We start from the raw sequence: 24,001 nt of genomic DNA, 5'->3' as shown, positions 1-24,001 counted from the left end.
AGACGTGTTTCGTGAAACGGGACACGCAGACTCAACGGGACGAAGGTCTGGCTCCGCCACCCAAAACCTGGGACTCGCTTGTGGACTGTGAGTCGAGGAGCCTCTGCGCTCCTTCCAGGAGCTTGAGCGGCAGGTCTTGGCAAAACTGCTGGAAGGTAAATATTTCTGATTTTTAAAATCGCCACCCCCACCCCCACCCCTCCCCCGCCACAAATGCAACCTGGAAGGGGAGGGTGGGGGTTTCCCCTCCCCGACGGGGGGGGGGGGCGTGGAGTCTCCTCCAGCTGTTGGTGGCCCACGTGCTTCCATCGACACCTTGGAGAGGAGTGAAGTGACCTGCCCAGGAAGGGCGGGGAGAGCTTGGTGGTCTCTGGGGAGAGAGGAGGAGGAGGGGGGGGGCGCTTTATAACTCGGCAGACGGAGACTCGGCCGGTGTCCAGTCCGTGTGTCCCTTCGTCCTGCTTCTGGAAGGGAGGGGGGGCTACCTCTGGGAAACGGAAAGGTCTGCAGCAACACCATGCTCTCTGCTCTCGGGCTGCTCCTGCTCTCGCTGCAACTAACAGCTCCTTTTCGATGGGATGCGACTCCGGTAAGGAAGCGGTCCAAACGTAGGGGAGGGGGTCTGTTGCGTTTGTGGGTCTGTGTGTTTGTGAGCTGAGGGAGAAGCTGAAAAAAACGCTGCTCTTTCCAATTGCAAACCTCTGAGAACTCAGGTGGACCCCAGAAACCTTTCGGTTTGTGTGTTGTTTTTTTTAAAAAAATAATTCATCTGAAATGGGAAGCGTAAAGGGGTGGGTGGGGTCTGGCAGTAAAGGCTAGAAAACTGTGCAGTTCTTTTGGGGAGGGGCACGTTGATTCTCTGATGCTAAATGGGGTAGAAACCCCCTCCCTTGTTTTTTCCCCCCCAGTACTACTCTTTCTGGGTCTTTGCTGGGTAATGGGCACAGTGTGAATTCGTAAATGTTTGCATGCCGCAGCATGTGGCAAGTGAAATGTCTGTGAGTTTAAAAATCTAGATTTCAAAAGCTTTGTTTTCTAAAAGAGATCAATATTTGGCAAAGAAAGATAATTTCCTAAGCAGAAAGTTTGACAGTCTGGTATCTTACTTTTCATACAAAGCCAGAGAGAATCAGAGCTAACATTTGGGGGGACGGTGTCCTCCTTTCCTCTCCCCCCCCTTTTTTTTTCAAACCTGGGGAAATTGTCACTCTTTCAATTTAAAATAATATTTGGGCACCAGCCCAGAGAAGCGAAAGCAAAATCTGTTTTTTTTCTCTCTCTCTCTCCTTCATTCTATTTATTTAAACATTCTGGATGAGGTTTGTGGTTGTGAGTTAACTTAATTTTGATTAAATTTCAGTCGTTGGTCCATGAACTGTTCTTGGAAACATGTATCATGGTTTAAGGTAAAGAGGTTTGTAAACTTTGGTTTATACAGGTAGGCTTGTAGTGACTGTTCCAAGGCATTGAAAAAAGTGACTTATGACTGTTTCTCACAGTTATGACCTTTCCAGCATCCCCACGATCATGTGATCAAAATGAGGATGCTGGGCAACTGACTCGCATTTATGACAGTCGCAGTATCCCGGGGTCATGGGATCCCCTTTTTTGCAACCTTCTCACAAATCAATGGATTAGCCAGGTTCACTTTACCACCATGTTACTAAATTAACAACTGCAGCAATTCAAATTAACAACTGTGCCAAGGAAGGTCATACAATGGGGCAAAACTCACCAACTTTCTCGCTTTGCAACAGAAATTTTAGGCTCAGTTGTGGTCATAAGTTGAGGACTATCTGTAGTAACATTCTCGGCTTTGACAACATCAAGATGTGTGAATTTCAACTCTCACGCAGGCTGGGGAATTCTGGGAGTTGAAGTCCACCCATCTTCACATTGTCAAAATTGAGGAACACTGCTGTGTCCAGTAATTGAGTCTCTCTCTCCATATTTGCTCTTTCTGTGGCTCTCAAAGCACATTTTGGGTTCCCTTCTTGAAAACAAGAATATACGTTTCTTTGAATTGAGTGAAAGGAAGATTTCTTTTAAAAAAATAAGTTTTATAAGTTTAGAGTTCCCAAGTCTTCTCCGACACAGTCTTCTATCCATCATCACGTACAGTCATCTTGATTTTCTGACGGTCCCTGAGTAACTTCATTTGACTGAGTGGGCTGTCCCTCGGCAGAAAATTAAGGGAGCAAAAACTAAAAAATTAAGGGACCCAGATTGTTGGGGGCAATTAAGCTGACTTTGTAATAATGCTGCTTGGGGGGGGGGCGAAAGCCCTAATAAGCAGGCATATACATAGAATGAAGGCTACTGCTAAGCTTGTAAGCCGCCCTGAGTCTTCGGAGAAGGGCGGGATATAAATGGAATTAAAAAAAATAATAAATAAAAACGTGGGGGGAAATTATATGTTTAATTGTTATCTATCAAAACAATAAGAATTGTATTAACTCAATGTTTGCAAAAGAGGATATTTTGGGAAAAAGAAGAAATCAATTTAAACCGTTATGTGGATTGTGGATTATAGAAATCAGTTGTTAATGATTGTTTTATCGATGTAACCCAGACAATACACTGTTCAACAATTATTGTGATTTATGTTTTTTTTTTAAAAAAAAATCAATAAAATATGTTACAAAAAACCCCCAAAACAAAACAGAGGCACGATGACCTTTGTGTCACCATGTGCCAGGATTGATGGATAGCTGTAAGCACGGAAATTTCTAATCTTGTCTGTTGTTGACCTCTTTTGCAAAACTCTTAGTGCTTATCTTAGCTTACGGAATAGATGAGCTCTTTCTAAGGTTTTGCTGTAGTGTTATTCCTAGAGTTCCTTCACCTTCATGTTCCTAGAGTTACCTTAAGGTAAGATGGGCAGCCTATAAATTTTATAAATGAATCAAATAAAGAAACGCTTTCTTCCCAAATCTCCCATTGTTCACACCTTCTGGCTTAGCCCCTTCTCACCTCTTATGGAGGAGAAGTCCAAGTGTGTGTATAGCTTTATCAATATGCCTCTTTCCTCCATTCTTTTCCCTCCCTGCTCAGGGTTGTGTAATTGTAGATGTTGACGCTCTGAGAAGGGGACCTTCCTGTTTAGAGAATCGTGGGTGGCATCTCTCTCTTCTACGTGACGAGTCAGGAGTCAGGATTGCGGCATTTGGGACTTGAGGTGGAATGTTGGGCATCGATTCTCAAGTCCTGTCTGGAAGGTCTTTACGCCGGCCCCTGTTCTTGGTTACACTCTTGAATTATGTATTATAAAGCTCCTTTTTGGGCAAAGAACTTCCTCTGAGTCTCTTGCTTGTGAAAACTGCTCAAGAAATAATTCAGGAATGTACTTGCAGTTGTCTGTCAGTCTGCTTACCCTCCAATTACTTTTCTGGCTGGGAAGGGGGTTTTGCCGATTTCTTGTTTGGCTTCAAGAGACACTGTAGTAGAAAAAGTCAAATACAGGCAATACTCGACTTACAACGATCACGTTTAGTGACCCTTTGAAGTAATGACAGCACTGAAAAAAGTGACCTACGACCATGATTCACACTTTTGACCATTGACCGTATTTATGACGGTCACAGCGTCCTGGGGGGGGTGTCACGTGATCCCCTTTTGCGAACTTCTGACAAGCCAGATTCACTTAACAATCATATTGCTAACTTAATTGCAGTGATTGACTTAACAGCTGGGGAAAGGAAGGTGGCAAAATAGGGCAAAACTCACTTAACAACTATCTTACTCAGCAGTGGAAATTTAGCTCCATCGTGGTCATAAGGCGGAGGACTGCCTGTATATAGATGTCCCAGAAGAATCCCATGCTCTTGTCAGTTGCCTGTGGCGATGCAGTGGTCAGCACTCCAGATGTGAAGAGCCAAGGACAAAATAGTGACCAACCAGGGTCAAAAAAGTCAAGATGGCAGCCACAAAAGTCCCATCAAGCTTTGCCTAGTTGTTAAGTGCCACATGGACAAAACACATCCTCCTCCCTCCCTTTTAAGATCTGATTTTTTTTTTATTTTTTATTGTTCTCCCCAGCTTTTAGATCTCTGATGCTAGAAGAAGCTAAAGGGGAACGTGGTAGATTTGAAAGGGTTTCTTTTATTATTTCCCCCCCCCTCAAACCCTAAGTCTTATCTGGGAAAACAAAACCCAACCCAACCCCAGGAGATGAGTTAGTCTATTTTTGGCTGATTACTCTGAATGTTTGGGCTACTTGCACGATTCTGGGAACAGGTTGGCAGGAGAAAACCTCATCATTCAATTTTGTCTGGATTTCTTGGGGCTGTTCTTTGGCCCCAGCGGTAGTCCCTTCCTCAAGAACGATGGGCTTGAGCCGGACAGTCCTTTGCATCCAGCAACAGGTCAGGTTTTCGCATATCCCGAGCCACAGAGAGCATTGCCAAACTGGGAAGGACTGAAATCCAAATTTAGTTCCTAACAAGTCACTCGCGGGAGCTAATTTTAACCTGCTCTTGGGAGGCCAAGTCTGTTCGGAGTGAGGTCATCGCTTCTGTGGGCCCTTAACAAAGTTCCGTAGGCAGAAACCCAACCGGGCAACCATTACCCGTGGATCTTCTCCTGGATGTGGCCCATGGACCAGGCAGAAGAACGTCTCTCTCCATCTTGATCTGATTTTTTTATATCTCAGGGGAAACAGGTCTGAGTCTGAATTTCAATGAACTAAGCCAGACGTTAGAGAGAGAGAGAGAGAAGTAGATTATAGATAGATAGATAGATAGATAGATAGAGAGATAGATATAATATAGATATAAATATATAATATAAATAGATAGATATAGATATGTAGATGTAGATATAGATATATAGATATAGATATATTTTATACCAAAAATATAGTTTTATTATTCTGTAAGGCAAGAAGAAATAAGGCTACGAGACCACAGTGTGGACAAGGCATGTCAACACAGGTGGTCCTCGATTTACGCCCACAACTGAGCCTAAAATTTCTGCTGCTAAGTGAGACAGTTGTTAAGTGAGTTTTGCCCCATCTTACGGCCTTTCTGGCCACCGTTGCTGAGTGACTCATTGCAGTTGTGGCGCGAGTCACACGGTTGTACAGTGAAGCCGGCTTCCCCCCTTGGCTTTGCTTGTCAGAAGGCCACAAAAGGGAATCATGTGACCTCGGGACACTGTGACCGTCCCAAACAGGAGTCCTCCTCCTCTGCAAACCACACTCCCTGCTAGAACTGATAACGTTACCTAGCTGGGTTATGAAACGTCTGCAAGGAAACCACCAAGACTCCTCCTCCTCCTCTCCACAAATCTCACTCCCTTCTAGCACTGATGATATTACCTAGTTTGGTAGTGAAACGTCTGCAAGAAGCCCACCAAACTCAGAGAGCACCGAGGTCTCCTCCTCCTCCTCCTCCTCCTCTCTTACCCCCCTCCTTGCCTCCCCCTCCTCTCTTACCCCCCTCCTTGCCTCCCCCTCCTCTCTTACCCCCCTCCTTGCCTCCCCACCCTGTCAAATAAGGCCCTCTTCATCAGCCACTCAGCAGCCCTTGCTAACCAAGGGCGTTTGTCGTCTGGGGTGGGGGGGGTGGGGGTGGGGAGCGCTTGAAGGGCAGCTGCCCTACAATAGATCTTTGAATCTGGCAAGGGAAGAGAGCAAAATTCCTCTGCCATCTTTGCTGGAGGCGCATGCGAATGCTGCCAGCTGACGGCTGAAAGAGTTGTGTGTGCTCCGGCAGGGCAGCCCACGGCCCACCGCAACCCCCACTGCCCGGCCACTCCGAGGCCCAGAGGCCAAAGCAGCGGAGAGGGAGAGAGCCCAGCCGAGCTGCCTGTCTCTCAAGCTGCTGGCCGAAAGGGAGAGGCATTTGGGCAGCCTTGATTTCCTCCAAGGAGGGGCCCCAGCACTGTAGGTAGGCGGTCCTCAACTTACGACCACAATCCAGGCCAAAAGGCGTGCTGCTAAGCGAGACATTCCTTAAGTGGCTCTTGCCCCACTTGGCCACCTTTCTCGCCACGCTTCTTAAGGGAATCCCTGCAGTGGGTAAGTTAGTCAGCCGGTCGTTAAGTGAATCCGGCTTCCCCCATTGACTTGGCTCTTTGGAAGGTCGTAAAAGGGGATCGCGTGACACACACACACCCGGGACGCCGCAACCGTCATAAATACTCGCCAGTTGCCAGGGTCTGAATTTTGATCACACGATCATGGGGATGCTGCAATTGTGGTAAGTGCGAAAATGGTCATAAGTCACTTTTTTCAGTGCCGTTGTAACTTTGAACGGTCGTTAAACGAACTGTTGTAGGTCAAGGAGTACCTATACTCTAAAAACCCAAGGGTCTCCTCCTGGAGTGATCAACGATAGCCTCTTGTTTTGTGTTACGAGGAATCCTCAACTTACTTCCTTTGGGAGCACCAAGGTCTCCCAGCCTACTTTTTAATCTAGAAGCACCTTTTGAGAACCTTGGAGCTCTCCCTTGCCAGCGGCCAGCCCTGTCTGCGTTTCTGGCATCTCCCAGCTAGAAAAGAGCCCAGTTTCCAATATTTATTCGTGGTCCCCAACCCAGAGCCCCCCCCCGCACCCCCAACCCCCCCAGGATTGAAGGCCGGCCTTGTTTACAACCGTTGCAGCATGTCTTGTCGCTTTTGAGTTGCCTGCTTGACCAAGTTGCGTTGGCTGATGGCACCTGGCACGTCTGCAACCAGTAGCGCACGCACACCTGCCCAGGCGTGGACCCCGGGTTGTTGATCCTGGCTGGGCTTCAGGGCACATCTGTTTGGTCCCCGACGTCTCAGCGGGTGAAGACACGCTTCGGACAAGCTAAACAACCCCACCGGCTGGGTTTTCTGGAATCCCCCACGGGGCCCGTCTGGGTGGTGGGCTTAAAAAAACAGACTGCGAAATGCAAGCGGGGGGAACTTGGACCCGATGCCAGCCACGGCTCTTGAATTGGTTGTTGTTGTGTTTTTTTTTAAAATGCATTGATCCGATGAAGTGGTGCCTTTTAGGAAGGTGGAAAGCTACTTTAGAGAAACAAAAGGTCCATTTAGAAGCACCTTGATTGATGTGGAGATGCTGAGCTTGGTAGATTCCTGGCCAGAGTTTTTGCCAGCCGTTCCTCGGGGAGCGATTGCGGTATTTTTAAAAAACGTTTATTTATTTGTGTGCAAAGCACATAATCGGCCAACAAGCCATTACCCTTCCCTAAACCCACTTCTTATTGGGGCTGTACCAACTCAAAGACTCCTGCGTGGAATTGGAGAGGGGCTTGTAGATGGTCGTGAAAACACACAAAAAACCCCTCATTTCTTCTTGCTTCGCTGGGTTTCTTGCTGCAGGGAGGTGATTCTTCCCTCCCGCAGGGTAGTGGATGGGTGTCCAACCTTGGCTGCTTTTAAGACCTGTGGACTTCAATTCCCAGAATTCCCCAGCCAGCAATTTTGACTGGGGGATTCTGGGAGCTAAAGTCCATCCATCTTTTAAGAAATGCTGGCTGGGGAATCCTGGGAGGGGAAGTCCACCCATCTTAAAGTTGACCCGGTTGAGGAGCTCAGAGGTTCTCTGTGCCCCGAGAAGTTTTCTCCATCCCCTCCCTGCTCTTTCGACTCTTTCCAGGTCCCCGTCTTTACGAAATGCTGACTGGGGAATTCTGGGAGGGGAAGTCGGTCCATCTTTAAGCATGGCAGCTGGGGAATTCTGGGAAAGGAAATCCACCCATCTTAAAGCATGCTGGCTGGGGAATTCTGGGAGCTGAAGTCCACCCATCTTAAAGCTGACCAGGTTGAGGAGCATGGGCTCAGAGCTTCTCTGTCCCCCGAGAAGTCTTCTCCGTCCCCTCCCTGCTCTTTCTCCAGGTCCCCAAATCCTGACCCTAAAGCAGCGTTCCTCTGAGCGGCACCCAGCTTCTTGGATGCTGACGGAGGACACAGAACGAAGAGCTGTAGCAGGCAGACCTGCCTATCAAACTCTGTTGATGCAGCACTCACATTTTCCTGGCTGCAGCTCCTGCGGTTACGGGCAGCGTGCAAGGAGCCAAGATAAGCTGCTTGGGTTGCTCACAGACACACACAGACACACACTCATGCACAGACGCAGACACAAAGAGACAGGCTATGCCTACGGCTGGCTACTCAATCAAGACCGAAGTGGTCAGATGGCAGCTGCCTCTTTGCAGAGAGCCCTGGAGATGTGTGGAACAGATGCAGATTTTTTTTCCAAACATACAAACACACAGACACACCCCCTGGCATTCCACCTTTGGCATCAAGACAGCTGGGTTATTCGCACCCGCTACCCCGGCCTGTTTGTTCAGAGGTTCAGAGTCTCCCCACTAAATACAGATTTCAAACCAAGCGCTTCGCCCTTGCCGCTGAACCGCTCCATCCTAAGCCATAGGGGACATTTTTGCCAAGTTTTGGTTTTTTGGAAAAAAAAAAATCAAGAGTGGCCTGAACCACAAAATGGCGAGCAAATAAATTGGATAAATAAATCAATAAATGCAATAAAAGAAAAAGAAAAAGAAGAAAAATCTTGTCCCGCTAAAACCAGATAAGCGAGGCAGTTTGTATTTTTAATTTTTGTAATGCTATTACAGGTAGGTCCTAGACTTACAGCTGAAATGTGTTGTGTGTTTGTGTGTGTGTTTGTCCGTGCGTGCGTGCATGGCTAAGCAAGGCAGTTTTATGAGGGGTTTCCCCCCCCCCATGGTTAGTAAGCGACTCAGTGCAGTTGTTAAGTGGATCGTGCAAATCTTAAGCGAGTCCGGCTTGTTCCACTGACTTTGTCGGAAGCCTTTGTGGGAAGGTCAGAGTTGGTGATCATGGGACCCTGGGATGCGGTTGCCAAGCGTCTGAATTTTGATCATGCCACTGTCAGAATGTGAGGCTTGTAAGTGTGAGGACCGGGTGGAAGTCAATTTTTTTCCAATGCTGCTGTAACTTCAAACCATCGTTAAACAATAAAGGAGAATATTTTGTAGCTCAGGGTTGACATGAGGGGGCCTTGGTGGCTTTCCTGCAGACGTTTCATTACCAAACTAGGCAATCAGTGCTAGGAGAAAAGTGGGTTTAGTGGTGGGGAGGAGGAAGAGGAGGAGGAGGAAGAGGAGGAAGAAGAGAAGGAGGAGGAGAAGGACGGTGATGACTGTGGGGTCCTTGGTGCTCTCTGAATTTGGTGGGTTTTTTGCAGACGTTTCATTACCAAACTAGGCAACATCATCAGTACTAGAAGGGTGGGGGGATTGCTGTCTGCTTACGCAGTTAGTCCTCGACTTACAGCCACAATTGAGCCCCAAATTTCTGTTGTTAAGTGAGGTGTTTGTTAAGTGTGTTTTGCCCCATTTTACAACCTGCCTTGCCACAGTTATTAAGTGAATCACTGCAGTTGCTCAATTAGTGACAGAGTTGTTAAGTGAATCCAGCTTCCCCCTTGACTTTGCTTGTCAGAAGGTCGCAAAAGGGGATCACGTGACCCCCGGGACACACTGCAACGGTCATAAGTATGAACCGGTCGCCCAGCCTCTGAAGTTTTGGTCACGTGACCGTGGGGACGTAAGTGTGGAAAACGGTCCGCGGGTCACTTTTTCCCCCAGTGCCATTGTAAGTTTGAACGGTCGCTAAATGAACTGTGGTAAGTCGAGGACGTATGCAGTTCCTTCTGTCACTAATGATGTTACCTACTTGGGTAATCAGACGTCTGCCAGGAAAACCACCAAGCTCAGAGAGCACCAAGAACGGTTGTAAACCGAGGACTGCTTTCCATAGTTGCGAGTTTATTTCAGGTGTCCCCTCTATGTGTCAAATGCCTCTGGCTTTGTCTGGGAAGCCCCCCTCACCAAAGGTCCCTCTATTTTTCACAGGGGGTGGCTTGGAGATGTTAGGCCCCCGTACCTTTGGGGTGGGCTCCACTCCAGCGTCCACCAAAGTCCAATCGCCAAGGACGGCAGCCTTTTCCGTATCCAAAACCCAGCTGACGTGCGCGCAGGAGCATCCAGGCCCCCCCTCCCCTCTAAATGGGCCTGTGTTATATTTGGAACCGTCTTACGAGCCACAACGTTTTCCAAGTGCATCTCCCACCAAAACAGCTAGCACCCTCTTGGCTCAATTATTCGCTAAATTGTCAGCTGCAAAATCAACAAATATCCCCAGCCTTGACAGCCTTTTAGTGATGTGCACTAATATTTGTGTTGGGAGGCAGCTGAGCTGGGATTAGGCCTCCCCAAGCAGGCTGTGTCGGAGGAGGAGGTCCATGGGTGTGTTTGTCAACGTTAAGGTGTGACACTACTTTGCAGTGGGGGGAAAAAGGACACATAAAATCGGGCGATCTTCTTTCAGTCCTGGAGCAAAAGGGGGGGGCGGGGAAAACCCGCACCAGGAGCTGACTTGAAGTCTTCAAGTCTTGAAGTCCCCTCCCTGCAAACTGCTTAAAAATCACTTGTAGGGATCAGCATGCCTGCATTTCACTCCTGCCTCAGGTAGAGCCTTGATCCACCCATGGTGATTTTTTTGACCACCCATGAGGACATCCCTGAGAAGCTGCAATAAGCATGATGAATGCTGAGTTTCTGTTATGGCAAGCTGACTGGGTGACTTTGGGCCAATGCACCAGGAGACCATGAGTTCTAGTTCCGCCTTAGGCATGAAACATGGCTGGGTGACTTTGGACCAGTCACCATGAGACCGTGTGTTCTAGTTCCGCCTTAGACATGAAAACCAGGTGGGTGATTTGGGGCCAATCACCAGGAGATGGTGAGTTCTAGTCCTACCATAGGCATGGAAGCTGACTGGGTGACTTTGGGCCAATCACCAGGAGACGGTGAGTTCTACTCCCGCCTTAGGCAGGAAAACCAGGTGGGTGACTTTGGGCCAATCACCAGGAGACGGTGAGTTCTAGTCCCACCTTAGGCATGAAAACCAGGTGGGTGACTTTGGGCCAATCACCAGGAGATGGTGAGTTCTAGGCCCGCCTTAGGCAGGAAAACCAGGTGGGTGACTTTGGGCCAATCACCAGGAGACGGTGAGTTCTAGTCCCACCTTAGGCATGAAAACCAGGTGGGTGACTTTGGGCCAATCACCAGGAGATGGTGAGTTCTAGGCCCGCCTTAGGCAGGAAAACCAGGTGGGTGACTTTGGGCCAATCACCAGGAGACGGTGAGTTCTAGGCCCGCCTTAGGCAGGAAAGCCATCTGGGGAACTCACTGTCTCCTGGTGATTGGCCCAAAGTCACCTAGCCGGCGTTCATCCCTAAGATGAGGCTAGAACTCAGTCGCCTGGTGATGGGTGCACCGCCCACCCCTCCTCTCTCTAGAAGAGTCCTCTATTTTTCCTGGTCTGTATATGCAAATAATTTATTACTGTATAACCCCGATTTCCCTTGGGAATGATTTATAGGTTAGGGGTGGGGGCTGAGAAGGATCGTCCTCTTGAAAGACCCTTCACAGAAGCAGCACCCCCCCCCTCCTGCAAGCGAGGGCAGCCGAGATGTGGGAGACTCTTTGGGGGGGTGTCTGTGTCTACGCAGCACAGGAAGGGCTGTCAGAAGACGAGCCACCTGTCAAGGTGACGGGTGACATCATGTCTGCTTGACGAGGACAGCTTTCAAAGAGCCTTTTGTATAATCAAGCGGTTGTTTCTCAAACTTGGCCACGTGAAGATGGGGGGGGAGGACTTCGATTCCCAGAATTCCCCAGCCAGCATGGCTGGCTGGGGAATTCTGGGAGTCGAAGTCCTCCCCCCCCATCTTCGCGTGGCCATGTTTGACAACCTTGGTCTCTAGGGAGAGGAAGGCTGAAGATCTGTCTGGGGCCTGCATTGTCCCAGGACAGACAACTCTCTTAACAAATGTCTCGCTTAACAACAGACAATTGTGGTCGCAAGATGAGGACTGCCTATATTTTAATGCACCTCGGCCCTCTTTGCAGTTCCTCATCTCGGAGAGTGACCAGGAGCAGTTGCCATGCCCGGCAGAGTGCCCCCACGAGCCCGGCCGCCCCGTCTGTGCCTCTGACGGGACCTTTTACCCATCGCCCTGCGCCTTCCAGAAAGCCCGCTGTCGCCATCCCACCTTGCAGGTTTGGCCCCGTTTCCGCTGCAGAGGAGCCGGCCAGCGCGAGAACAACCGTAAGGAGACCAAGACTTGGAGGGGGGGGAGAAGATCAGGACAGGGGAGGCTGGCAGGGAGGTGCCCCTGGGTCAAGGGGGGGGACGTGGTAGACAATTTGGGGCAAGGGTGGCTTTTCCAAGGTGGCCATAGCTGTGAAACAGGGCTGCAGTGTGAATTGATTGATTGATTGACTGACTGATTGATTGCTTAAAGGCAGTCCTCCAGTTACGAGCACAGTTCTCCAGACCTCCAAGGGACGGGACCCCAGTGTGGGTGGATGGATGGATGGATGGATTGGCAGATTGCTTAAATTAAGGTGGTCCTCTAAAAGTCACTGAGTTTGTGAAACATTGGTTTAACGTTGGATCTTGACTTGTGTCTGCATCCAATCGGTTTCCTAGGTGCCAATTTGACCCGGTGTCAAGAGGACCGAGCAACTGCCCTCGCCAAATCCCGGCGCCAGGTGCATGCCCCGTACGTGCCCGAATGCAGTGAGAACGGCGCTTTCATGGAGGTGAAGATCTTCCGGCGTCTTCCTTACGGCCCTTCCCATCATGCCCCGTCTCGAGTCGCTCTGGATAGCGAGATGGAGAGCGGGGGGAAGCATGTGAATTTAATCAGTACATAAATCTTCTGTGTGCTCCTTCGGACCTCAGGGTGAAGGGCAGACAAGGGGGGGGCGGGGCTGATGATGGTCAAAAAAGGCAAGATGGTGGCTGCACCTGTGCTATCAAAGCTGTGCGGTCATAGACCCCCGATTTTGATTTCAGGCAATCCTCGACTTAACGACCACAACTGAGCCCAAAATTTCTGTCGTTAAGCGAGACATTTGTTAAGTGAGTTTTGCCCCCATTTTACGGTCTGTCTTGCCACCGTTGTTAAGTGAGCCGTTGTTAAGTTAGTCACATTTTGTTAAGTCAATCTAGCTTCCCCCATTCACTTTGCTCATCAGAAGGTCGCAAAAAGGGGAACGCGTGACCCCGGGAAGCTGCGACCGTCACAAATAGGAGCCGGTTGCCAAAAGTCTGAATTTTGATCACGTGTCTACGGGGATGCCGTGTCATAAGGGTAGAGAACGCTCCCAAGTGACTTTTTTTCAGCGCCGTCGTGACTTTGGATGGTCACTAAATGAACGGTTGTAAGTCGAGGATGACCTGTTTCTGTTTCCTGGGCACATCCGCTCAGCCGTCCTCTCTCCCGCCTGCGCAGGTCCAGTGCCATAAACAAACTGGCTACTGCTGGTGCTCCTCTCCGGAAGGCAAGCCAATCGCGGGAACGTCTGCCCTGAACCGAGCGCCCAATTGCACAGGTAAGCGCCTCCTCGCGTATCCCCTGGCTGGAAGGTTTCGCCTCCCTGTGGCAAGGCTTCTGGGGCGGATGGACAAGGAATTTACCCAACATTTGTTTTCCTGTTTTGGGGTCCCAGCTTGTCTTCTAAACCAGAGGTCCCCCGCCTTTGAGGCACCAGGGACCGTTTCCGTGGAGAGAGATTTTTCTGTGGTTTTATGTACTGCCTGCATCTTGCGGATGGGGCTTTGCTTATTTGTGCAGACCGGTACTGGTCCACTGCCCGGGGGTTGGGGACCCCTGTTCTAAACTGAACAATTAATGCAGAGAAATTAACAAATTAACAACTTAAATTAAATTAACTTAAATTAAATATATTTATTAATAAATTAAAGTAAATTAAAATATATTTAATAACAGATCAAGAACAGATAGAAATCCAGATTAGATGAAGAGCGCTAGCTAGGGAATTCTGGGAGTTGAAGTCCACAGATCTGAAAGTTGCCCACTTTGAAAAACTCTGACTAGAGGAAGGTAAAAAAGACATACAGTAGTCCTCAACTTACGGCTATTTGTTTAGGGACCATTTGAAGTTACAACAGTGCTGATAAAGGTGACTTATGACTGGTCCTCACACTTGGTCCTTGCACTATTTATTTATTTATTTATTTATTTATTTATTTATTTATTTATTTATTTATTTATTTATTTATTTGACTTCTATACCGCCCTATTCCCGTAGGACTCAGGGCGGTTTACAGGGCAATTGAAACCATACAATACAAAAGTTAAAATAAATTTAAAACAAGTAATTAAATTTAAGCCCCAAAATTAAAACTTTAAAACCCAATTAAAAACCCCTCAGTCTAGGCCAGACAGCTCAAAGAGCCAAGTTTTTAGGTCCCAACGAAATGAACGGAGGTCGGGGGCAGTCCTAAGTTCCATAGGAAGTTGGTTCCAAAGGGCAGGCGCACCCACAGAGAAGGCCCTCTCTCTGGGAGTCACCCGCCGGCAGTCCTTCACCGGCGGTTCCCTAAGAAGGCCCTCCCTGCGGGAGCGCACAGGACAATGGGGAGTTGATGCCGGCAGCAGGTGTTCCCTCAAATAATCCGGACCCAAGCCATTTAGGGCTTTATAGGTCATCACCAGCACCTTGAATCTCACCCGGAGGGCAACTGGAAGCCAATGCAGCTCGCGGAGTAGAGGTGTTACATGGGAGTATCGGGAAACCCCCATCACAACTCGCGCGGCTGCATTCTGCACCAGCTGAAGCCTCCAAGTGGTCCTCAAGAGCAGCCCCACGTAGAGAGCGTTGCAGTAGTCTAGCCGGGAGGTCACGAGCGCATGGGTGACTGTGCGTAGGGCATCTCGGTCCAGATAGGGCTGCAACTGGCGCACCAGGCGAACCTGTGCAAAAGCCCCCCTGGCCATTGCAGCATTCCCCAAGGCCACATGATCAGAGTTCGGGTGCTTGGCAACTGGCATCCCGGGGCTGGACTCACTCAATAACAGTGGCAGAAAAGGTTGCAAAAATCAGGCACGACTCAAACACATGGCTGGAAGTCCTAGTCACAATGGTGGTTATAAATCTAGGACTATCTGTAAACCTTGATTGGTGGCCCCTTTATTCCTTCTGTCTCTTCTGCTTCCTCCCCAACCAGGAATGGATTCAGCGGGAACTTCGTGGCAGGATGCCAATTCTTCTAAGCGAGGTACGTCTCCCCCTGCTTGCTGTTATGCCCAGGGACTGAATGTGCATGATGTGCCTAACTTGGTTAGTGAGTTAACCCAACCTGGATTCACACAATACACTGACTGTGGTTCAAACTAACCCACTTTAGCATGTTGTGGGAATGTAGCCTCTAGGGCTTTGACTGAACCGCTAGAAAAGGTGGTGTCACAATCTCAGTTTGGCAATCCTGGGATGCAAAGTGCTCCCTCTGTTGGCATGGGTGAGTACTGCACCTCTGGACTGGTGCATGATCGAAAGAGGCATTTGATGGATTGACACAATTTTAGTCATATGTCAAATTGAGACAGAGCAACTTTGAGTAATGTACAATTTTTTAAAAAACTGTTAAAATAAAAATTACTGCAGCTGGAGCTCAGGAATGCGTAATTGAGCCTTGGGGGTGGGGGGAAACGGACACCCACCCATGGATGCCTGGTGGGGCTCAAAAAAGCCAAGAGGGAGGGCCAGCACTAGGCAATGAAGCCCTGCCCCCTTTTTCGTGCACCATGCAGATTTTGATTGCGCGTTTATGGCCCCCCTCTTGTCTTTTTTGATCCTCTGAGGATACCCCTGCATTTCCCAACACCCCCCTCCATCATCAGCAGAACAGTTGGTGGTGTGTTTTCCCACCGTTTGATGATGCAGTGGAATGTAGCCTGGATCCCCAGGTGGGAGGGGCTGCCTTCCAGCGGAGTAAGCGGCAGCTCAGTTCAGAGAGTTTGTGTGAGAGAATGAGGGCGAAGACGGCTCCACCCTAACAGTTCCACAGCATATATCTTATGGTGCAAGTCGACTTGCCTTTCTTTGGGTTTTGGAGCCTGACTGATAAGAGATCTAAGAAGTCTTAAAATTAGGCGTCACCTATTCCCCTCCTTTCATAGCAGCCCTTAGCCCCTCCCTGGAAGACACATCTAAAACACGTGTTTAGAGCAGTCTTTCTCAACCTTAGCCACTTTAAGATGAGGAGACTTCAACTCCCAGAATTCCCTAGCCAGGTTAGGGAATTCTGGGAGTTGAAGTCCACCCATCTAAAAGCTGCCCAGGTTGAGAAACAACTGATTTAGCGACTTGGACTACTGAGGGGGGGGGGGTGGCATTCCTGACCAAAACAAGTTTCTGCATTCCGTCCTTTAATGCCTTGGAGGGTTGCTTAGCAGGCAGAAGTTCAACCGATTGAGCTTCTTCTGTCTGAAGAAAGCCCATCCCTTTTGGGGTTCAGGTTGGCTTATGTCCCTGGGTTTGGGTCAGATATAAAACCCCGATGAAGTCTCGTCACTGGCCGGAGACTCCCTGTAGCTCTAAATTCTTTCACTCTTTGGACAGAGAAGATGACATTAAGCCCTCTGTAATAGCTGCCTTCCACCTCTTTTCCTCCCTGAACGCAGAAGAAGGTGGTGGCGGTCCTCGGCCTACTCAGCCCAGCCCCCTGCCCCGCAGGCAGCCAGGTAGGTCTCTAGCCCTCCCTTCCTTCTGCCCCCTGGCCTGGGCCACCCATGCCACCGCCCTGAGTTGTGGGGTGGGGAACGAGCTGCTTGGACTTGCCAGAATCAGGCCGTTGTCGCACAGGGTGTGTTTGCAGTGCTAGGCAAGGACTGCACGATGCATGCTTGAAATGGAGAATGTGGACACCTGCCGTGCCTGAGTCACCCTATTCCGTTTTTCCTGCCTTGCAAAAAGTATTATGTTCCTTGCCAGACCTGACCTGCCTGGGTTTTTGTGCATAATTAATTAATTAATTAATTAATTAATTAATTAATTTATTAATATCCCTTTATTCTTACAAACAAACCGACAAACATATCCAATCCTCTTTTCTCCTATTTTTCCCACAACGACCACCCTGTGAGGTGGGCTGGAATGAGAGCGAGGAGGACTTGCCTAAGCCAGCTTTCTTGCTTAAGGTGGGACTAGAACTCCCAGCCTCCTAGCGATTGGCCCAAAATCATCCAACCGGCTGTCATACCTAACGTGGGACTAGAACTCCCAGCCTCCTAGTGATTGGCCCAAAATCACCCAGCCGGTTTTTATCTCCAAGGCGGGATTAGAGCTCACCGTCTCACTCACAAATGGATCTAAATATATATATTTGAAAATAAGTTAAATGAATATAAAGCAGTGGCAGTCCTTGGTGGCTGAGGACAGGTGGATGGGTTGGAACAGCTGCCCTTAGTTGGGAGTGGGGTACCCGGCCCTATTTGGTGAGGGAGACCCTCTCCGTGAAGCCTGGCAAGGGATAAAGATGGGCTCCCGCACACCTTGAACAGGACTAGGAGACCCTTTGGATGTGCCACTGAGGCCCCAAAGAATTGGGTGGGGCCAGATGGTTTCCAGATGCTACATGATTGCCCTAACTGCTTCTGCCATTCTTTCCTGCCAATGATTCTGCTTCTCTGCCCATCACGGATCCCACCCTGCTCATGTCCATAACCCAGAAGGCACCACCTTGCCTTTCCTGATTCCCATCATCCTTCCGGATTTCAAGAACAACCACACGGTGAAACCGGCTCCAGGTGAAATCTGTTTTCTTACTGAAGTATTCATTGAATTTATTTGCTGCTCATTTCACCCTAAAAAAGAACTCTGGGTGGCCGACTATTAAAATCGTAAAATTATTTCTGTCCAGTGCCGGATCTGTCCAGAGTCCGGATCTAGGAGCCCACCCCCCCAAAGTCCGTTCCTTTTCACCTGTGCAAGAATGTGTTAACTACAGGAACCCGTGGGAGAAAAATATTGCCCCAAACTCAGGCACAGAGGAGATTCATAGAGTCCTACGGCTGGAAGGGACCTCAGAGGTCTTCTAGTCCAGCCCTTTGCTCAAGGCAGGAGACCTTAGCATCCCGGTCAAATGGTCTATTCTTGTTACACTCTATGTTCTAATCTACATCAATTCTGTATAAATCTCTATCAAATAGAAGTTTACTACATTTACAGAATACAGAATATAAGTCACAGAGTTGGAAAGGCAGGAGATCTTTATACAAGTAGTTGTCAACTTTGTTTAGTGACTCTTTGAACTTACAACAGCACTAAAAAAGCGATTTATGGCCGTTTTTCACACTTACGACTGTTGCAAGCATCCCATCGGTCACGGGATCAAAATTTGGCCTCTTGGCGATCGACTCCTATTTATGACGGCCGCAGTGTCCCGGGGCCACGTGATCCCTTGCAACCCTCTGCAAGCAAAGTCAATGGGGAAGTCAGATTCAGTTTACAACTGTATTACCAATTTCACAGCTGCAGTGATTCACATAACTGTGACAAAAATGAAGCAAAATTCAGTTAACAACTGTCTTGCTTAGCAACATTAATGTTGGGCTCAGCTGTGGTTGTACGTTGAGGACTATCTGCACTAAGAACTGTCAGGTAGTTCTCCAGTCTAGTTTTGAAAATCATTTCAACGGTTTAGCATTTGCTACCAAAAAAATGTGTTTTTAAGAGGCTTTTTTTGCCTGCTTCATCCTCCTTGTAGGAGTTGAGCAGGCTGAACTGGAAGGTGGGGTCAAATGTGTCACTAGTTTAGAGTTGTTGCGTTCCCACAAGTTCAGAACCAAGTTCAGCTTCCCGTGACTTCCGTTGACTCCTCTCTGGCGCCAATTGGGCTTGACTGTTGTTAGTAGATTGGATCCTTGCGTAGTGGTAGCATGCCATGAACTCTTAGCCTTTTGAACTCAACTCCTGTTCCTGGCGACTTGTGCCTGATGCTTCTCCGGTGCAGAATATCCACCGTCGTGCGAACAGGAACGGCGGGAAGCCATCCACGAGGCTCGCCAGCACCAGCAGGAGGGCACCTTCATCCCAGAGTGCGAAGGCGACGGCACCTACAAGGAAGTGCAGTGTCACCAAGCCACAGGCTACTGTTGGTGCGTGCGAGTGGGCACCGGACGGCCCATCCCAGGGACCTCGACCCGGTCAGTTTCTGTACCTGTCTTGAAGCCAGAGTTTGAACCTGATTGAGTCCCCTGTTTCCTCTCCTACGTTCAGTGACACACACACACACACATCCTTTAGCGTAAAGCAGGAGTCTCCAAACTTAGCAACTTGGTGGAGTTCAACTCCCAGAATTCCTCAGCCAGCATAGGAATTCTGGGAGTTGAAGTCCACAAGTTGTAAAGTTACCAAGGTTGGAGAGCCCTGGGTCAACCCACTTGTCTGGATATGTCCTGGAACTGCAACTCCCAGCATTCCCATCACCAAGAGGAATTCTGGGAGTTGCAGTCCCAACATAGTTGGGGAAGTTGTCAGAAGCAGACTGTGCAAAGAGAAAGACAGGAAAAATTGGGAGAGGCCCAGATCTGGAACGGGTCTGGTCTGGGGTTTCTTTCACTTCCTAATGCCTAAAAATGGGGTGGGGGTGGGGTGTCCCCCAGGGAAAGCAACTGCCTGCCCCCCAAACTGCCTTCTCTTCATTTCTCCTTTTGTCATTTTCCAGAAACTTTCCCCCTGACTGCGAAGCTGATGCAGCAGCCAAGAGCACAGAAATGGGGTCCTTGTTCCGAGATCGAATCCTGCCAGGTAAGTAAGCAGCTGTTTCCCTCCTTTTAAAAATAACAGGCGGTCCTCGACCACAAATCAGCCCCCAATTTATGTGGCTCAGTGAGAAACGTGTTAAGTGAGTTTTGCCCCGTTTTACGACCTTTCTTGCCACCGTTGTTAAGCAAATCATTGCAGTTATGAAGTTAGCAACCCGGTGGTTAAGTGAACCTGGCTTCCCCCTTGACTTTGCTTGTCGGAAGCTTGCAAACGGGGATCCCCTGATCCTGGGACACTGCAACCGTCATAAATGTGAGTTCAGTTGCCAAGCATCCGAATGCAAATCACGTGACCGACGGTCGTAAGTGAAAAGTGGTCACAAGTCCCTTTTTCAGTGCCGTTGTAACTTCAGTCACTAAACGAACTATAGGAAGAAATGTTTATTTTCAACAAGGCTTTCAGCAGCTTTCTGTTCTGGTTTTTTGATCTTCCCAACTAGGTTGTCCCGGGTCAAAGAAAACACAATTCCTGACACAGCTGATCAAAGCTTTAAGTTCCCACATGCTGCAGTCCAGGCTGATGACCATTCCCTACCGCAGGTAAATTGGCAGGCTGACCCATCACGAAAAAGGGAGCCCCTTTGGTCTGTGAGCCATACAATCAAAGATAGTGTGCAGAGTTGTGTTTTTCATCTTTAAGGTGTGTGGATTTCAACTTCCACCATGTCTGGAGGGGAGGGAGAAAGAGAGAGGAGGGAATGAAGGAGAGAGAGAGAGAAAGAAAGAAAGAGTTTGGTGCAGTGGTAAAGATACTTGATCACGAACTGGGAAGTCATGCGTTCTAGTCCCACGTTAGGCATGGAAGCCACCTGGGTGACTTTGGCCCAATCACCAGGAGATGGCGAGTTCTAATCCCGCCTGGGTGATTCAGGACGAGTCGCTCTCCCTCAGCCCAACGTACCTCCCAGGGTTGTTGGGAACATTACATTCGCCATCTTGACTTGCACCAACAATAAATCCCATAAAAATCAGACACGGTCTCTGCAGGTTTCCAGATTCCTTGGTGGCCCCCAGCCTGGAGGAGCGGGCCGTGCGCTGGCAGTTCACCCACCTGGACAGAGACTTCAGCAACGGCGTGAGCGAGCGGGAGCTGCGTCCCTTCAAGCAGTACATGAAGCAGAACGCCCGGCCCAAACGCTGCGCCCGCAAGTTCCTGGATTACTGCGATCTCAGCGGCAACAAGCTGATCTCGCTGCCCGAATTCAGAGGCTGTTTGGGGCTCAGCTAACCTACCGGTGTGTATTTGGGGGCAGTGGGCTTTTGCAGAAACCCCCCCCTTTCTACTTGCAACTCCAGGGAAGGTGGGGGGGACAAGCGGTCTCCCCTAATGTAATTCCTGGGGCTCAAAGAGGTCTGGCAGAGCGTCCCTCAAAGACAGTTTGGACTCCCAAGTCCAGCATCTGGACAGCACTCTGCCTGCCTGCCAGGAATTTGTGACAGCGAGTCCTCGACTTAACAGCAGTTCATTTACTGACCGAAGTCACAACGGCACTGGAAAAAGCGACTGACGACCATTTCTCACACTTACAACTCGCAGCATCCCCAGGGTCACCTGATTCAAATTCAGCCGCTTAGCAACCGACTCGTATCTATGACGGTTGCCGTGTTTTGGGGCCATGTGATCCCCTTTTGTGACCCACAGTTGCTCAGTGCCACAACAATGTGTCTGTGAAGGTGGAGCAACAGTCGTAAATCTAAGGATCGGTCATCTGTTACTTTTTCCGAGGCCATTGTAAATTTAAACTGTTTTGTTAAATGAATCGCCATACATTGAGGATTACCTGTATTTGGTGCTGCGAACAAAATTGGGAGCGGCTGGAGTTAGCAAGGCCTGGAACAAAATTAATCAGTGCTTTCTCAAGCCCCCCCCCCTCCACTGTCCCTTAATAAATCCATCCCAAGCCTCTTCCCTCCCCCCCCCCAATTTTATTCTGCCAATCCTTCCAACAAAAAGTTGTTTACAGAGCAGATTAAGCCTGGATTAACTTTCTCAGCTATTTCCTTCCAAGTGGGTTAAGTTGGCATTTCTTCTTTTGTGAAAACAACCAGAGTCACCTGAAACCCTTTAAGAGAAATGGGGACAAAAGGATTGTTTCTGTTTTTAACAAACAGTACCCTGAGGAACTCAAAACCTGCTTCCTTGATTAAAGACGTCAATTCAGGACGCTCGAGGATGTAACGCCTCCGCATCGTTGAATGGGTTTCATTGCCCGGTTGTGTTTCTTTCAGGGTTAAATTCTGTTGGGGATTTTTCTTGCTGGGTGTTTTTGCTGATCCTTGTCTAAGTTGAGTTTAACTCTTGATCCAGAACTCACATCGTTGCCCAAAAGCAAATAAGAACAAGAAAACTTGCCTTCTTGGGATGAAGATGTGAAAAAAAGAGGGAAGGATAGGAAACTTAAGATGATATAATTGAGGCTGGAAGAAGACGTGTCCCCAAAACAGTTTATTTATTTATTTATTTATTAAATTTTTATACCGCCCTTCTCCCGAAGGACTCAGGGCGGTGTACAGGGCAATAAATAAATATCAAAATGTAAATACAAAAGTTAAAAAGGAGATTAAAAAGAATTAAATAATTATGCCCAAGAATACAATACTAAAAATGTGTTAAAACTTATTTAAATCCAACCCCAAACCCATCAGTTTAAAGCATTGATACCGCTTTCTAAAGCCTTAGTAAGGCCACACCTGGAATACGGCACCCAGTTTTAGTCACCGCGTTATAAAAAAGATGTTGCAGGGGGGGAAGAGAAGAGCAGAGAAGAGCAACTAAGATGATTAAAGGCCTTGAAGACTAAAACATACGAAGAACGTTTGCAGGAATTGGGTTTGGCCAACCTAGTGAAGAAGAAAGACCAGGGGGTGACATGATAGCAGTCTTCCAGTATCTGGCTGAAGAATTCGGGGAGTTGAAGTCCACAAGTCATAAAAGGGCCAAGTTTGAAGACCCCTGATCTAAGGGCTGCCCCAAAGAAGAGGGAGTCAAGCTATTCTCCAAAGCACCAGAAGGCAGGACAAAAAAAAAACAAAGGATGGAAACTAACCAAGCAAGGAGAGAAGCAACCTGGAACTAAGGAGGAATTTCCTGACAGTGAGAACAGTGGAACAACTGTTCTTCAAGAAGCTGTGGCTGCTCCATCCCTGGAGGCTTTTAAGAGGAGACTGGACAGGCCCTTGTCTCCAATGGTATAGGGCACGGGTAGGCAACCTCGGCTCTTTTATGACTCATGGACTTCAACTCCCAGAATTCCTGAGTCAGCATAGCTGACTCAGGAATTCTGGGAGTTGAAGTCCATGAGTCATAAAAGAGCCGAGGTTGCCTACCCCTGGTATAGGGTCTCCTGCTTGAGCAGGGGGCTGGACTAGAAGACCTCACAGGTCCCTTCCAGCTCTTGTTCTGACTGAGCTTCAGTCAGTACCACGGCTGTTCAGTGAATCTGACTTCCTTGACTCTGCTTGTCGGAAGGCCGCAAAAGGGAATCCCGCGACCCTGGGAGGCTGTGACGGTCCGTAAGTGCAAGGACTGGTCACTGAACATAATGGTTGTAAGCCGAGGATTGCCTGTATTGAGGGGTATTCCAACTTCCCGCTTCCTTAATCTTTTTCTCCTTTTTTGTTCAAAGGTTTTCTCTCCTGCAAAAGAGCATGGAATCTCTCTCCCCCCCACCCCCGTGCCTGCGTTCCTGCCTTCCATTGCTGACCCTCCACACTTTAAAGAGCTGGACCGTTTTTCTCTGCCAAGAATTACGAGGACGTTTCTGCAGCAGGGAAGTAGCAGGAGAATTGGTGACTGCAAAGCCCAGCCCGCCCGTTTTCCCTGCGTTTGCCTCCTTCCGCTTTAAAAATGACAACAAGAGACGCTGCAGTAATCCGCTGTCTTCGTAGATTTTGTAACGATGATGATATTTTAAGCCTCGCTTTATTTTTACGGTGTCCTTCCTTTGAAAGGGGAAAATCTGACCGTCAGAGGATGATGGCCATCTCTGAGCATTTTTAAAAAGATGTATTTTTTTAAATAATAGTAATAATAATAATAATAATAATAATAATAATAATAATAATAATAATAATAATAATAATAATAATAATAATGGGCAATTCCCCCACCTAAGTCCCTGGGGAAAAATAAGCTGAATTTTAGAACCAACTCTAGTCTTATCTGCATAGGCTATTTGAATCAATAAATTATATCCAAGGAAGGAAGATTTGATGCTCTTTCTTGCAATTTTGTCTTCTGATTTCCTTAATGCAGGGGTCTTCAAACTTGGCCCTTTTATGACTTGTGGACTTCAACTCCCAGAATTCCTCAGCCAGCATGCTGGCTGAGGAATTCTGGGAGTTGAAGTCCACAAGTCATAAAAGGGCCAAGTTTGAAG

General features: G+C 48.4%; 1 protein-coding gene across 2 annotated transcripts; it reads left to right on the top strand.

The window, feature by feature from the left end:
* Positions 1-422: 422 nt before the first annotated feature.
* On the top strand, positions 423-23,815 carry LOC310644452 (SPARC-related modular calcium-binding protein 1-like). Of its 2 annotated transcripts, XM_083369436.1 has the most exons (12): positions 423-589; positions 11,893-12,091; positions 12,476-12,588; positions 13,284-13,383; positions 15,023-15,073; positions 16,479-16,538; positions 17,526-17,603; positions 18,809-19,001; positions 19,523-19,605; positions 20,063-20,162; positions 20,610-20,857; positions 23,249-23,815. In XM_083369436.1, the coding sequence occupies exons 1-11, from the start codon at positions 518-520 to the stop codon at positions 20,848-20,850; spliced, it is 1,290 nt and encodes a 429-aa protein (XP_083225562.1). In that variant the 5' UTR covers positions 423-517; the 3' UTR covers positions 20,851-20,857; positions 23,249-23,815. The 2 variants fall into 2 exon arrangements, with proteins under 2 accessions (XP_083225562.1, XP_083225563.1); XM_083369437.1 differs by lacking the exon at positions 16,479-16,538.
* Positions 23,816-24,001: the final 186 nt, after the last annotated feature.

The sequence above is a fragment of the Vipera ursinii genome, assembly GCF_947247035.1.
Source record: "Vipera ursinii genome assembly, chromosome: 9".
NCBI lineage: Eukaryota > Metazoa > Chordata > Lepidosauria > Squamata > Viperidae > Vipera > Vipera ursinii.
This window is presented reverse-complemented; position numbering and strand designations above follow the sequence as displayed.

Bases quoted from the DNA above. Each gene is read 5' to 3' on its own strand.
- LOC310644452 (XM_083369436.1), top strand. From the start codon at position 518: ATGCTCTCTGCTCTCGGGCTGCTCCTGCTCTCGCTGCAACTAACAGCT. The intron at 12,092-12,475 runs GTAAGGAGACCA...TCGGTTTCCTAG, and splicing joins CGGCCAGCGCGAGAACAACC to GTGCCAATTTGACCCGGTGT. The intron at 15,074-16,478 runs GTACGTCTCCCC...CCCTGAACGCAG, and splicing joins TGCCAATTCTTCTAAGCGAG to AAGAAGGTGGTGGCGGTCCT.